The sequence below is a fragment of the Danio aesculapii genome, chromosome 20, assembly GCF_903798145.1.
Source record: "Danio aesculapii chromosome 20, fDanAes4.1, whole genome shotgun sequence".
Taxonomy (NCBI): domain Eukaryota; kingdom Metazoa; phylum Chordata; class Actinopteri; order Cypriniformes; family Danionidae; genus Danio; species Danio aesculapii.
In genome coordinates this window covers 7,770,272-7,783,906 of record NC_079454.1, presented here as the reverse complement: position 1 = coordinate 7,783,906, position 13,635 = coordinate 7,770,272, and the positions used below count along the sequence as shown (strand labels likewise).

The following is a 13,635-nucleotide window of genomic DNA, read 5'->3' as shown; positions in this document are numbered from 1 at the left end:
TTCAAAGCGTTTCATATTCAACTCAAATCAAACGCGGCACCACGTGAACTTCGCTCGAGTTTAAAAAAATCGTGCGCTCCGCCAGCCGAAATCATGTCGCGCGCACCCAAAGTGAACCTTCGCAAACACAGCGATGATGTCACACTCGCCACGCGCACTCAAGCAAACTAGCAGATGTGTAGAGTATAAAGCAAGCTTTACGTGAAGGGGTAGGGGTGTCCCAATTCTCTTTAGCTTGAAAGTGTAGGGTTAAGGGGAAGGGCTAGATAGCCCTCAAACTGAAGATTTTTCAGGACCACACTCGAAACCAAGGGATACAAAAATTTCCCAGAATACACCAGCATAGCTGCACACGGAAGGAGCACAAATTAGTAATTTTTGTCATTATTAACAATTTTTACAACAAATACGGCGCTCGTGTTTTATCGTCATTAAAATAATAATTCCGGTATAGCAGTCCCACAACATTCTGTCACTCGATGAATCTCGAATACCCTGTCAGAAAAGTCTACTGGCTGGGAATGAGCTTTTTACAGCGTCTGATATAACGTTAATGTAGATTCGTGTTTACATATGAATATGGCCACGGTGTAAATACACAGTAGACATGTTGTAGTGGTGTCCCATTTCATAGGGGAAAAATTTGAAGCCCACACACTCTGTTTCAAGGGCCAAGGGGTAGTGGTTAAAGGGGTAACATAGTAGAATTGGGATTGGGCCAAAGTTAACTTGGCCTTAATTATATTATCATTGTTTTTAGTTCATCTATAATATGTTCTAGTAACTTTTTCTGTTCATTCCTCATTCAAATCATATATTTAAAAAAAATTGACAACTTGAATTGAACCGTACCAAACAAGCATGTTTAATTCACAATGACACGTTTGACAATAATATATCAAAAACATTTGAGCTGGCATGGTACTTTTAAAATCCTCAGTGATACAAAGACGTCATCTGCACGTTTATACAGTGAACTCATTCCTCTACAGCATGGGTGTCCAAACTCGGTCCTGGAGGGCCTGTGTCCTGCAGATTTTTGCTCCAACTTGCCTCAACACACCTGCAAGGATGTTTCTAGAAAGCCTAGTAAGAGCTTGATTAGCTAGCCCAGGTGTGTCTGATTGGGGTTGGAACTAAACTTTGCAGGACACCGGCCCTCCAGGATCGAGTTTGGACATGCCTGCTCTACAGATTTCTAATAAAGTCGACTAATTATAAAGGCTAGTACATTTGTGTTTTTAATAAATTGCATAATTTCACCAAATGCTAAAGTTTGCAGAAATAAATAGTGTTCTGAAGAGTTGATATTCTGCTTCTTTCCCCAACGAAGGCCACGGAGAAGATTTCGCAACACCTCAAACGATGTGTTGTTCAAAGCCAAACCCACGTGCCTCCTCCCTGCATATTCCAGAACACAACTCTGTTTTCTTTTGGTTTACAAATGTTGCTCGGTTTTCTCAAAGCTTTCCTTATAACCACAATTATATTTGGTCACACACACAGTTGCCAAATGAGCGTTTTCCACAAATATATGAAGGTCCCTTCAGGTTTACGTCAGCATGGACTTAACATCAGCCAGTTCCAGAGTTTTCTTACAGCATTTAAACCTCTTGTTTTGATTGACAGAACAAAGAAGGCATCAGCTTGTATAAAAACCAATAAGAGAAGGTTGTCTAGTTCCTACACTGACCAGATTCAGTGCTATAACACAGCAGTTTCAATTATAGGCTTGGTGAAATACTGTTGATACATCTTCTGATGTGTCTTTAAACAACGATTGAACAGCGATCTTTAAAAAAAAAACATCAGATCTGAAAATACTCTAAGCATAGATCATTTGTTTCGAAAGAAGCAAATCATTTTTCTTTTACCTCTCCAAATATATATAGATATATATATAACCAAATCTAAATATTACAAAAAGCTCTTTAGGAAACAAAACAATAATTACCAATAACTTAAATACATAAATTATTACATCTCTCACAAAAATTGAAAAGCTAAATATGTAAGGTGTGAAGGAGTAAACGGGCAAGTGATGGGTAGAAATAAAAATGGTCCCAAAGTTTCTACTTGGTCCAGCAGCCGAACGTTAAAATTGCATTACATCCACGAGTGTTTGACGTCCTGTATGAAGAGAAGCTTTGGCACGAACACACCAATCAGACGACGCAGTAAACACACATGCAGAGCAGGCTCTTTATATTGTCGGAAAGTTGGTGTGATATCTGAGATACACGGCTGTGTGTGAATGTGTTTGGGCTCAGTTCTTCTCACAGCACGGTAGAAATCAGTCAGCTGATCCAATACACATAACCGAACAGAATGTTCTCTGTGAAGCTCGCTCACAGTGACGATTCCACCTCCCTAGTGATGATCACGACAGATTCTGGTGTGCTCGTTTCCTCCACGGACTCGCTGATGATTTCCAGAGATGTCACAGAAGCGCTAGGTAATGTTGGGGTTTTGGATTCACACGACTTCTTTGACTCTAAAGAACCTTCAAGAGGTTTCGCGGTATCAACAGCTCCACAACAGAGCTTCGGCGCACACTGCGTTCTGCAGGAAAGCTCGCAGAGCGAAGCGCGGGACTCTGAATTTACTGTCACGAATTCCGGTTGAATAGTTGTAGCGTGGATGCCCTCATCGTGGAAAAAGTCCTTGATGCGTTTGGCTACGTCCATGTAGGATGTGGGGTCGTGACATTTAATGTGCGCGGTTGCGATAATGCGACTGCCCGCCAGCTGCCAGATGTGCAGCTCGTGCACGGCCAGAACGCCCTCCAGATCCCGCAGGCGAGCGTTCAGCTGGTGCATGTCGATTTGCTTGGGTACGGTTTGGAGCAGGATAAGAGCAGACTCCTTTAGCAGGGGGTAGGTGGTGTAGAGGAGGATGCAGACCATGATGATGCAGAGCGTGGGGTCCAGATAAAGCACCCAGCAAGGTCCTGCTTTGTTCAAAGTGCCGTTAGTTAATGGACTGCTGACGTTAAGTGCGTGGTCTGCGCAATGTTGGCCCGAACAAGGGTTCTCGCAGACGGTGCCAGGTTCGCAGGGCTTCCACACGAATACAAAGATAATGGCGTTGATCACCACGATAACAGAGCCAAGGGCATCACCCAGGACGTGCAGGAAAACACCCCGCATGTTGAGCTGGGAGGCAGCGTCGTGTCCATTCTCCAGCTCGTCATACGGAGTGCTGCCGTTAATCTGCAGATCCAGGCTGTCACTGTGACACATATCTAGGAGAGGAGAAAGAAACAAGTATGAGATTTCAGGAAATATTTGACCACGTGACAGCAGCTGAACAGCAATATTTGAGGAATATGGGAGTGTTAACACCCCATATTGTCCCCTGTTGTGCTCATGTCCAGCATAGTTTTAATTCCTACTTGCTTCAACACACCTGCCAAGAAGTTTCTAGCATGCCTAGAAAGAGCTTGATTAGCTGGTTCAGGAGTATCTATTTGGGGTTGGAGCTAAACTCTGCAGGACACCAACCCTCCAGGACCAATTTTGGGCACATGTGCTCTAGGCATTACTGAAAAAAAACGTTTGCTTTTGTGAATAAACCACCGTTTCGAATAATATCACATTTGTTTCGGAATCGGTCTCGTTTGCTCAGTTAGCGCAGTTCGTTTGGCATATGTGAATCCCGCAAGCGCGATTGGATCCACGCCAAATCAATCAGCCCGAGATCGCCTGAATGAGGTGGTCTCGGCTCGATTAAAACGAACTCTGGAGCAGAACGACTGTAGTGAGAAAGCAAATCAAAGTAACGAACCAGGGTATATCACAGTGTATTATGGTTGTGTAATAGACATATATATATATGGCTATATGAAGAGAGAATCATGAGTAAGGTGGGATGTCATTCCTACCAGTAAATGTTGAATACAAAATTGAAAGCATGCAGAACGATTACTGAGAGCTGTTTATATGTTAGGAAAATTGACCGAAATTACCATCTTATAATGTTTTGTATTAGCTTTATTGTTTTGTTCATTTCTGCAATGACACCTCAACATTGATCTGCTTCATGCTGCAGTCTCGTTTCATCTGTTATTTCTCTCTATAATTTAAGCCTATAATGCATAATTCTAGCCAAAGTTATTTTTAAATAGATAGATTGATTCAATTCATACGGTTTTTACAAAACTTCTCCAAAACTTTTTACAAAAAGTCTTACCTCTCTGATTTATGTTTGGTGACGATGTCTGTGGGTGTCAAAATTAAAGTGCACATTTTCACTTATAATGTCTTATTGAGTATCATCTACAATTAAAATAACGACATATGACAGCGGAGTAGAAACCGTGGGACTCTGAAAAATAAACACCAAAACTCTGACCACTGTGAGGAGAGTTTACTCGCATGTGACTTGTGCTAACTATTTTCGTCCATTTAGAAACTTTGCAGTGTGAAAGTAAACAGAAGAACAAATAAACACCCTGAAACTCAATGAACGTGCTGAGGCTTTTGGAGGCGTGAGATGCTCTTTGGGAGCACTCTAGAGGTAATAATACTGAACCAGTTTGATGACCATTATTGACCAAGGCATTTTAGAATGTCCAAAACAACATACAATATAGTCGATTTGCTGGTGCGTTTTTTTTTAACCACATGATCATGTTAAAACAAAGATCACAAGGCGGGGAAAGCATAAAAAACTTCTGTTCACAGTAGCAAGTAAAAACTTTTTTTTTTTTTTACAAGAAAAGCTATTTTGCAAACGCACCAGTTGCCAGTGTGTACGTAAGAGATGCTATGCTAACAATGCACAATAATTGTTTATATATATATATATATATATATATATATATATATATATATATATATATATATATATATATATATATATATATATATATATATATATATATATATATATATATAAATTGACTGTAGTGTATGTGTGTGTGAATAAGTGTGTAAAACATGTGCAGCATAAGTTGGCGGCTCATTCTGCTGTGGCGACTCCATATTAATAAAGGGACTAAGCTGAAATTAAAATGAATGAATGAATAAATAAATAAAAAAAAAAAAAAAAAAAATATATATATATATATATATATATATATATATATATATATATATATATATATATATATATATATATATATATATATATATATATATATATATATATATATATATATATATATATATATATATATATATATAAGCCCACCTTTGATTTTTTTTTCTTTTTTAAATATTTTCCAAATTATGTTCAACAGAGCAAGGAAATTTTCACAGTATGTCTGATAATATTTTTTCTTCTGGAAAAAGTCTTATTTTTTTATTTCGGCTAGAATAAAAGCAGTTTTAAATTTTTATAAGCCATTTTAAGGTCAAAATTATTTGCCTCTTTAAGCAATTTTTTTTCCCCGACTGTCTACAGAACAAACCATCATTATACAATAACTTGCCTAATTACTCTAACTTCCCTAGTTAACCTAGTTACGCCTTTAAATGTCAGTTTAAGCTGCATAGTAGTGTCTTGACAAATATCTAGAAAAATATAATGTGCTGCCATCATGGCAAAGATAAAATAAATCAGTTATTAGAAATGAGTTATTAACACTATTATGTTTAGAAACGTGTTGAAAACAATCTTCTCTCCGTTAAACAGAAATTGTTTATTGAAACTGCAGTTGCTTTAAAAAAACATCAAGAAATCAAAATTGACTTCCTTAATCTGTCAAAGTCAATCTGTGGGAATTTTCTCACTCTGAAATGGCATTTCTTTTAAGACTTTCATTTTTCTTTGTAAGACGTCAATTTGTCAGCTTGGACAGAATATTCTTAATCATTCCTCTCCTACTGATGATTACAGCAGGAGAGAAATAAGTGCTAAAATAAAACCCTGTCATCTATTAAACAACAGGAACGTCTGGCTCACACGAACTTTAAAGTCAGATGGAGCTTGATTGACTCATTCTTTTTAAATAATTCATCAGCCGGAGAGACAAAACATATTCTGAAATGGATCCCAATATTATTCTTCAGTGTCAATATGCTTACACATTTGCATGGACTTCCTATTCTTCTAGAATTGAGATGATGATTTTATTAACATTAATTGGACAATCAATGCAACATTACTACTAATAAAAACCTTATACGCTTTGGAGACCTAAGCTTTAGTTTTGACCATTAATACAGCATATCTTCAGTGAGCTGATCATTCACTGAGGCCTGTGGGTGATGTAACCCATCTGTTCATCTCATGTGATATATAACCCATCTGTTCATCTCTCATCTGGCCGTCTTAAACTAACAAGCGGACAACTCCTGGGCTAAAAACCCTCCAGATAAGCAGAGTGGCCGCTTCAACTTGAAATAATCTGCTTTTCTTGAAGAAACCTATCTGGGTACAGTTCTGCTTATCTGATAAAATTAGATAAAAGCCACAGAAAGAAAGTGTCTCCACTTGATCTTCGCAGAGAGTTGACTATTGTTGTGAATCTATGGAAACAAGATACTTTTAACCTAGTTACGCAAAAGGCCATACTTGATTGTTACACATAAACAGATTAATCAAATAAACAGTGATAATGGAAATGCCGCAGAAGAAAACAAACATCTAAAGGCCTTGACGCACCAAACCAATGGTCGGCCTGACTGTTGACTGCTTGAGTATGTTGACTTGACGTTGTAGAGCATTCAGTGTTAAAGCTAGTGAACCAGTGTACATGAGAGGAAACACAAGCAATGATATTGTCAAATTGTTTTTATTTTTATTTTTTATTTATCAACAAAAGAAGTTGAAGTGAGAATTATTTGCCCCCCCCCGTGTTTATTTTTTCCCCCAATTTCTGTTTAACAGAGAAGATTTTTTCCAACACATTTCTAACTCATATTTAATAACTGATTTATTTTATCTTTGCCATGATGACAGTATGTTTATATTTTACTTTTACTATTTTACTAATATTTTTCAAGACACTTCTATACAGCTTGAAGTGACATTTAAAGGCTTAATTAGGTTTACTAGGCAGGTTAGGGTAATTAGGCAAGTTATTGTATAACAATGGTTTGTTCTGTAGACCAGTGTTTCCCAACCCTGTTCCTGAAGGCACACCAACAGTCCACATTTTCAACCTCTCTCTAACCAAACCTGAATCATCTTATCATAACATCAAACGAGACTCCAAAACCTGAAGTTAATGGGTCAGATAACGGAGACATCCAAAATATGTACTGTTGGTGTGCCTACAGGAACAGGGTTGGGAAACATTGCTGTAGACTATCAAAAAAAATATATAGCTTAAAGGGGCTAATAATTTTGACCTTAAAATGGTTTTTAAAAAATTCAAAAACTGATTTTATTCTAGCTTAAATAAAACAAATAAGACTTTCTCGAGAAGAAAAAATATTATCAGACATACTGTGAAAATTTCCTTGCTCTGTTAAACATCATTTGGGAAATATTCAAAAAAAGAAAAAATAATTCAAAGGGGGCTAATAATTCTGACTTCAACTGTAAATATATATATATATATATATATATATATATATATATTTAAAATATATAATTTTTTTGACAATTGAACCACATTTACTGAATGAAAACATCCAAGCAGACTCTAATTCCACTGTGCAACATCTCAAATGCATGTTTTAGACATCTGTGTTTACAATTACTTTAATTCTGTCACACATACATGAGATAACCGTTTAGTTATTTTAGCTACATTATGCATGTGTCATTTTTGGTGTAAATAATAAAAAAGGAAATTTTCCTTAAAGCAGCATCTTTTGTTTTGATTAGTTATTTTGCAGCAGTTTCCTACACTGTAAAAAATGCTGGGTTGGGCTGGGTGATTTGGCCAAAATCAAAATCTTCATTTTACCTCGATTACAATTAATGAACGACTATTTTTTTTAATTTATTCATATATATATATATATATATATATATAATTTTTTTTCTTTGCCCTCATATTTACTGACAGGTTTTACTAGCAGTGCATTACTTGATTTTAAAATAATTGAAGGAAACACACACTATCTACTATCTATGATTATTTATTGAACATCAGCGCTGAATAACTGAAATTAAAACAATATTCCTAAAACCAACAGTCACTTTTTTCTTATAAAAAAAAGAGAAAATAAATAACTTGAACTTTCAGAAACAAAAGAAATTATTTTCAGTGTTTTTCATATTAAAAGCAGAAAATAGGCAGCATCTCTTCTAAATAAAAGAACTCAATGCTGTAAATAATACTTTAAACAGTGCATTTCTTGCATCTTCTGTAAACAAATATTTCAATGTAAATAATCATTTGAATGTAATGGAAAATCTGCCGTCTCAAGGCATCGCTGGTGTAGCTTACAATCATCGTCAATTTACTGCAAAGTAAAGCCTGGATAATACTTCTGTGTCGAGTGATCGGCGTGACCCACGGCGCTTGCCTTGCGCGTAGTCGTGCATTTATACTTTGTGCTGTTTGTGTTGCTCTGCAAAAACACCTCCGAAACGCTAGCTGGCAGTGAGGTATTTATGCTCCTCTGTGTCAAGTTTCTTCTCTGCTGTTTTACCTTAATGTACAAGTGGCTCAAACTCGCTCAATTTGAGGCGAGAACCAGCGGACGCGCAACAACATTGACCATGAGGTAAACACAAAACAAAACTTTTAATATGGAGATCCTTTGCAGGACTCGACACTTGTAAACACTCGCTCCGGTCCCACCCACACTCATCATCGCGACCAAGCCGACCTACCACAGAGCTTGCGCTATGTGTCATTGCACGTGTTGTTACATTGTTTTGAGAGGTACGCATCGGCAAGGGCTATGCAACCACGCGTAGGCTGCGCCTGAGCATACACGTGCGCTTGACGCAAAAGTATAAATCAGCCTTAAGGCTCAAGAATGGGTCCGTCATCCTACCTGACCAGAGATCAGATCTGGCTGCAAAGTGGCAGCAGAAGTATAAATCAGCCTCAGAGTTTTGAGGCTGAATTATACAACTACATCGAGTGATTGGCGTCACCCAAAGTGCCTGCCTTGCACATAGCTGCTTTGCAATAACACCTCTTGAAATGCTAGCTGGCAGCGTGTTATGTTCCTCTGTGTAGAGTTTCTTCAAGGGGGGGGGGGTTCTGAATGGTACCTAATGCACGTCATTCCCAATATGTGCACAAGAAAAGAAATAATGAACTTGCGCACGCAAAAGACGTATTAGTAAGTGAATATTAGCCTTAGTGTACCAGCTCGGAACTTTCAACTAGCGCACAGTTGGCATAACTTTGTTTATTAGCAGAAGTTTAGTTCCATGCAGAAATGCGGTGTTGAGGAGCCTTTACGATAGTACGGGTGACAAGAACTGGACCGTTCAGCTTCATACTTTGTATGGATTTACACACTTCTTCTGCAAAGAGAAAAAAAATACCAAACAAGTTCATAATATAGTTGATCAAAAATGCCCTTCAGACAGAGGCTCAGCAGCCTTGAACAACATTTGCTCTCTTTGAAAGGGACAACATTAGATTTACATTAGACAAATACTGTCATTTTGATTTATTCATTGTTCTGTCATTTATTTTCAGTGTAAAATTATCACTTATCTTTAAGTGTTTTTCATTTATTCTTTTAGTTTTTCATTTATTTTTAAGCGGAAATAAAAATAGACTACTGTTTGTTTTATTGTTGTTATTTTGTGCTGCATTAATTAGTTACTGAGCAGTAATAAATAACACTTTAAAATTAGGAGTTTTCATGTGATTTTCTAAACTAGTAGTGTTTTGAACTTAATGAAAGCATAATAACCGTGATAACCGTGAAACTGTGATTATTCCTCAGACTATAAATCGTACAACCAACATCTATAATCATTGCATCCCTAGCGTCCAGCTGTGAACTGGTTGATCACCAATTGTGCTCGTCTTGCATTTAATCAGGTTAATTATCGGATCATGCTACTCCCAAGCTTGGTTAATGAAACATCATGTGGATGAAAACGAGCTAAAGGAAGTCCAATGTTCTCCATGTCAGGCATATATGAAGAAACAGATCTGTGGAGAATGAAAAACTGTTTAATCGAAATCTGGTGCTACTTGTGGTTTCAATTTGCTAGATCTACAGTCTCATTTCCAGTTTCCCTTCTCGAATGACAAATACAGCTTAGCGCCACTTTCTGGTAACTTGTTTATTTTCCTTATTAACTTCTCTGATGGGCACAGAATGTCTTTGTGTTGTGCTTAAGCACAAACGCAGGCAGCCCGCGGCAGCAACACAGTCTGCTTTTGTCACTACAATTTTTTTTTATGTTGTTTTGGTGTGTGTGTCATCCTAATCTTATGAAACCGAACTGTTTACTGAACACAGCCTACATGGCTTAGATTGAAGGCTGTTTTTCACAGTCCTCAAAGACCAGCACCGTCACCAGTCTCTTGACTGTGTTATTGTGTCTAACACTGCAACCCCAATTTAAGTAGTATTGTCACGATACTGAAATTTCAAGCTTTGATACGATACCAAGAAAAATATCGATATTCAATACCATTTTCGATACTGCAAGGAAACAACGAAATACCGATATTTTTGACAGCACTATCTCCCAGACGATTAAGCCAAGGCAAATGTGATCACTCACAATCTTCTCGTCGCAGAATTTGCAATGCTGAGTGCGTATTATAATTTATCATTTGGTTTTGAGGTCGTTGTTATGTTATTAACTTTAATAATGATTCATTTGATTGAATTACTCAATTTATTATTCAAAAATTCAATTACTGTCCCTGAATACTGTTAGATGTGGGGAAAAAGATAAAACACTGTTTGCTTCAATTGTAACTTTTTCGTTATCGTTTTTATCTACGCTTTTGATTTGTTTATTAGACTATATGCAGATACCCTCCCTTACAGAATCATCCTAATCAATCTAAATGATCAACTCTTTCTAAATGGAGCTATTTAAGTCATCTGGGGAAATTGTATTCATATCGCAATATATAATTGCAGAATAACAAAATATCACGATGCTACAGTTTTCCAATATTGTGCAGACCTACTATATAGGTAAACTCAATATAGGTAAATATACAAGTAAAATACTCAAGAGCAACTTGACTAAACCTGAAACCAGATATACGCATATATGAAAATCTGTAATCAGATGACGTTTCCTTAATAGTTTGCTGTCCAAAAAAAATAATAAAAATAATTGCTAAACCAAGAGGCTGCTGAATGCTCGATTCTGAGTGGCTGATGAAAATAATGCAGTTTTTTTCCCCAGATAAACAAACAGCTAAAGTAGTTCCAGGCAGGTCTTGACTGCACTACAGTTCCATATCAATACGCTGAATTATTGTGTTTATTTTAAATTACTTCAGTCAGACGGATGTTCCACTTAAATTTGACGCTGCATCACCAACTCGGTATGCATTATTTGTGTAGTAATTCAACAGCCCATCATAATTAATCCCTTACATAATACAGCAGCAGCTCAAATGTGAATCTGTGCTGTACACACGTCATCATATTGCAAGAGGAAGTTGCACTCCAGACCGTCCGAGACATTTGCTGAAGCTGTGGATTAAGGGTATTAACGTGAATAATGTTTCGCTTCGTTAATGTTGTATCAGGGGCCACCGCTACTCTTTTTTTCCTTTGTCTATTATTTTTCTCACAAACTGCTAGTAGATATTTACTGTCATTTTACAAATCCAAGGTCCACAGTTTGACTGTCTTTAAATGTTCTGTTAATTTTCTGCAGCGAGTGCCACCTGCATCAGAGTAAATAAGAAAATTATAATTGAATCGAAACAAATTTTACATTTGTTTGGTGTACTATCCCTTTTATATTAAGAAATGCTAACCAACAACTGTGATGCGTTATCCTATTATAAACTGTTCAAAAAAATTTGGGAAACACTTAAACACAATGTAACTAAGTGTTCCTTTTTTGAGCAGTTCATAAATACTATTTATAATTCCAACTATTTTTGGAGATGTAAATCTCAGCATATCCCTTTTTACATACAGATTGCTAACAATGTCGTCAATTTCGAAAACTCATCCATTTTTGTACTGTGAGTGATACACATTCACCAGTTCAGGTAATGTGGCCAATATCAAATACCACAATGCTACTGTAGTATTAATAACGACTATGTTATGACCGTATGTTTACAGAAACCATGGTAACCACAGATTTAATTTCATAAAAGGTCAATCCACCTAAATTAGTCTATTATAATCAAGTATTATACATATTACGTGTTTGCCATCATTTCCACACCCTTATTTTGTTCCACATCTGTATGGCTTTACAGTTTCTGCTCTTCATAACATTCGCAACATAGTTGTTCACCGGCTGGCCATTTATTTCCAGATGAAACATTTTTTTCCCATAAACCTTCCCGTTTTAAGCTCCACTGAATAAACTCGTGCTGGTTTGGAGCGTCGTGATGGTGACTAAATCACACAATGTTCGTTTGTAGGTAAGCCTTCTCTCTATCTGGGTCGCTTTGTTGCCAGTGGCTGCAGGTTAACAAACATCCCCGGCGAGAAACAAAAGCCCGAGCATGAAAGTTTTGCACACGTTTCGCTGAAACCATTGCGCAAATTGGAGACCACATTTGACTTCAATCTGGATGAAGTTTCGGTTATTTTGCATCAAACAACAATATAAACAAACTATTCATAATGAATTTGAAAGATAACAAATCCCATTTACCGACTGCCTTCCGCTCCGGATTAACACCATTCGGGCTGTTGTTGTGATTCGCGACCAGGTTGTTGGTTTCCTCGCCGGCGGATCGACTGTCCTCCAGCGTCTCGCTCCGACGGACCTTCCCGTTCTTGTGTTTTTTGGCTCCGCCGTGGCTGTGTCCGTGTCCGCCGTGCGAGTGCCCGTGTCCCCCGCCGCCGGCGTGCCCGTGGAAGAGGCAGAGCCCGAGCAGGTTGACCAGCAGCCCCAGAGCCCCCACCCCGATCACGACCTCGGGCTTCTCGATCTCGTGCGGCTCGGTGAAGCGCTCGATGGCCTCGAGGATGATGGTGAAGCAGAGCGCGGTCAGGAACACGGCGTTGACCAGCGCGCCCATCACCTCGGCCCGGATCCAGCCGAAGGTGTTCTTGTTGGTGGACTGGGTCTGCTCGGCGAAACGCACCGCGACCAGAGCCACGACTAGCGCGATCACATCCGACAGCATGTGGAATGAGTCCGAGAGCATCGCCAGAGAGGAGGTGATCCGGCTGACCACCACCTCCACGATGAAGAAGCCGAAGGTGAGCGACAGCATGCAGAGCAGGCGGACCCGGTTCGGCGCGCAGGCCATGATCGCACCGCGGGCGGAGCACAGACAGAAACAAAGCTTTAAATCGACGCGACCCCCTTCGGGTTAATATCCCATCACTGAGCTCGTTCCCCGATGGTCAGGCTGTAAGCGGCGAGCTGATCCGCGTGTAATGAGCGCCGAGGAGCGGGTTTGGTCCGGTTATACAGCCCGTGTTCTGCTGCTCGTCTGCAGACGGCTGAAACTTTGCACCCGGACCGGCGAACTTTCCACACGGAACACGCTCAGCGTCTAGCCACGCCCACACTCATGTGATTGGCTGAGCGCTCGGGATCGAAGAAAATTAGAGCTTTCTAGAAAAGCGCAAAAGTCCGCTTACA

General features: G+C 38.6%; 1 protein-coding gene across 1 annotated transcript; it reads right to left on the bottom strand.

Moving 5' to 3' along the window:
- Positions 1–841: 841 nt before the first annotated feature.
- Positions 842–13,525, bottom strand: slc30a1a (solute carrier family 30 member 1a). Its single transcript, XM_056481573.1, has 2 exons — positions 12,694–13,525; positions 842–3,244 (listed from the first exon to the last, which is right to left on the bottom strand). Exons 1-2 carry the CDS (start codon positions 13,295–13,297, stop codon positions 2,349–2,351), a joined length of 1,500 nt encoding a protein of 499 aa, XP_056337548.1. The 5' UTR covers positions 13,298–13,525; the 3' UTR covers positions 842–2,348.
- Positions 13,526–13,635: the final 110 nt, after the last annotated feature.

Excerpts from the sequence above, each read along its gene's own strand:
- slc30a1a (XM_056481573.1), bottom strand. The coding sequence starts at position 13,297 with ATGGCCTGCGCGCCGAACCGGGTCCGCCTGCTCTGCATGCTGTCGCTC. Across the intron at positions 3,245-12,693 it reads TCCGGAGCGGAAGGCAGTCG|ATATGTGTCACAGTGACAGC; the intron begins GTAAATGGGATT and ends CTCCTCTCCTAG.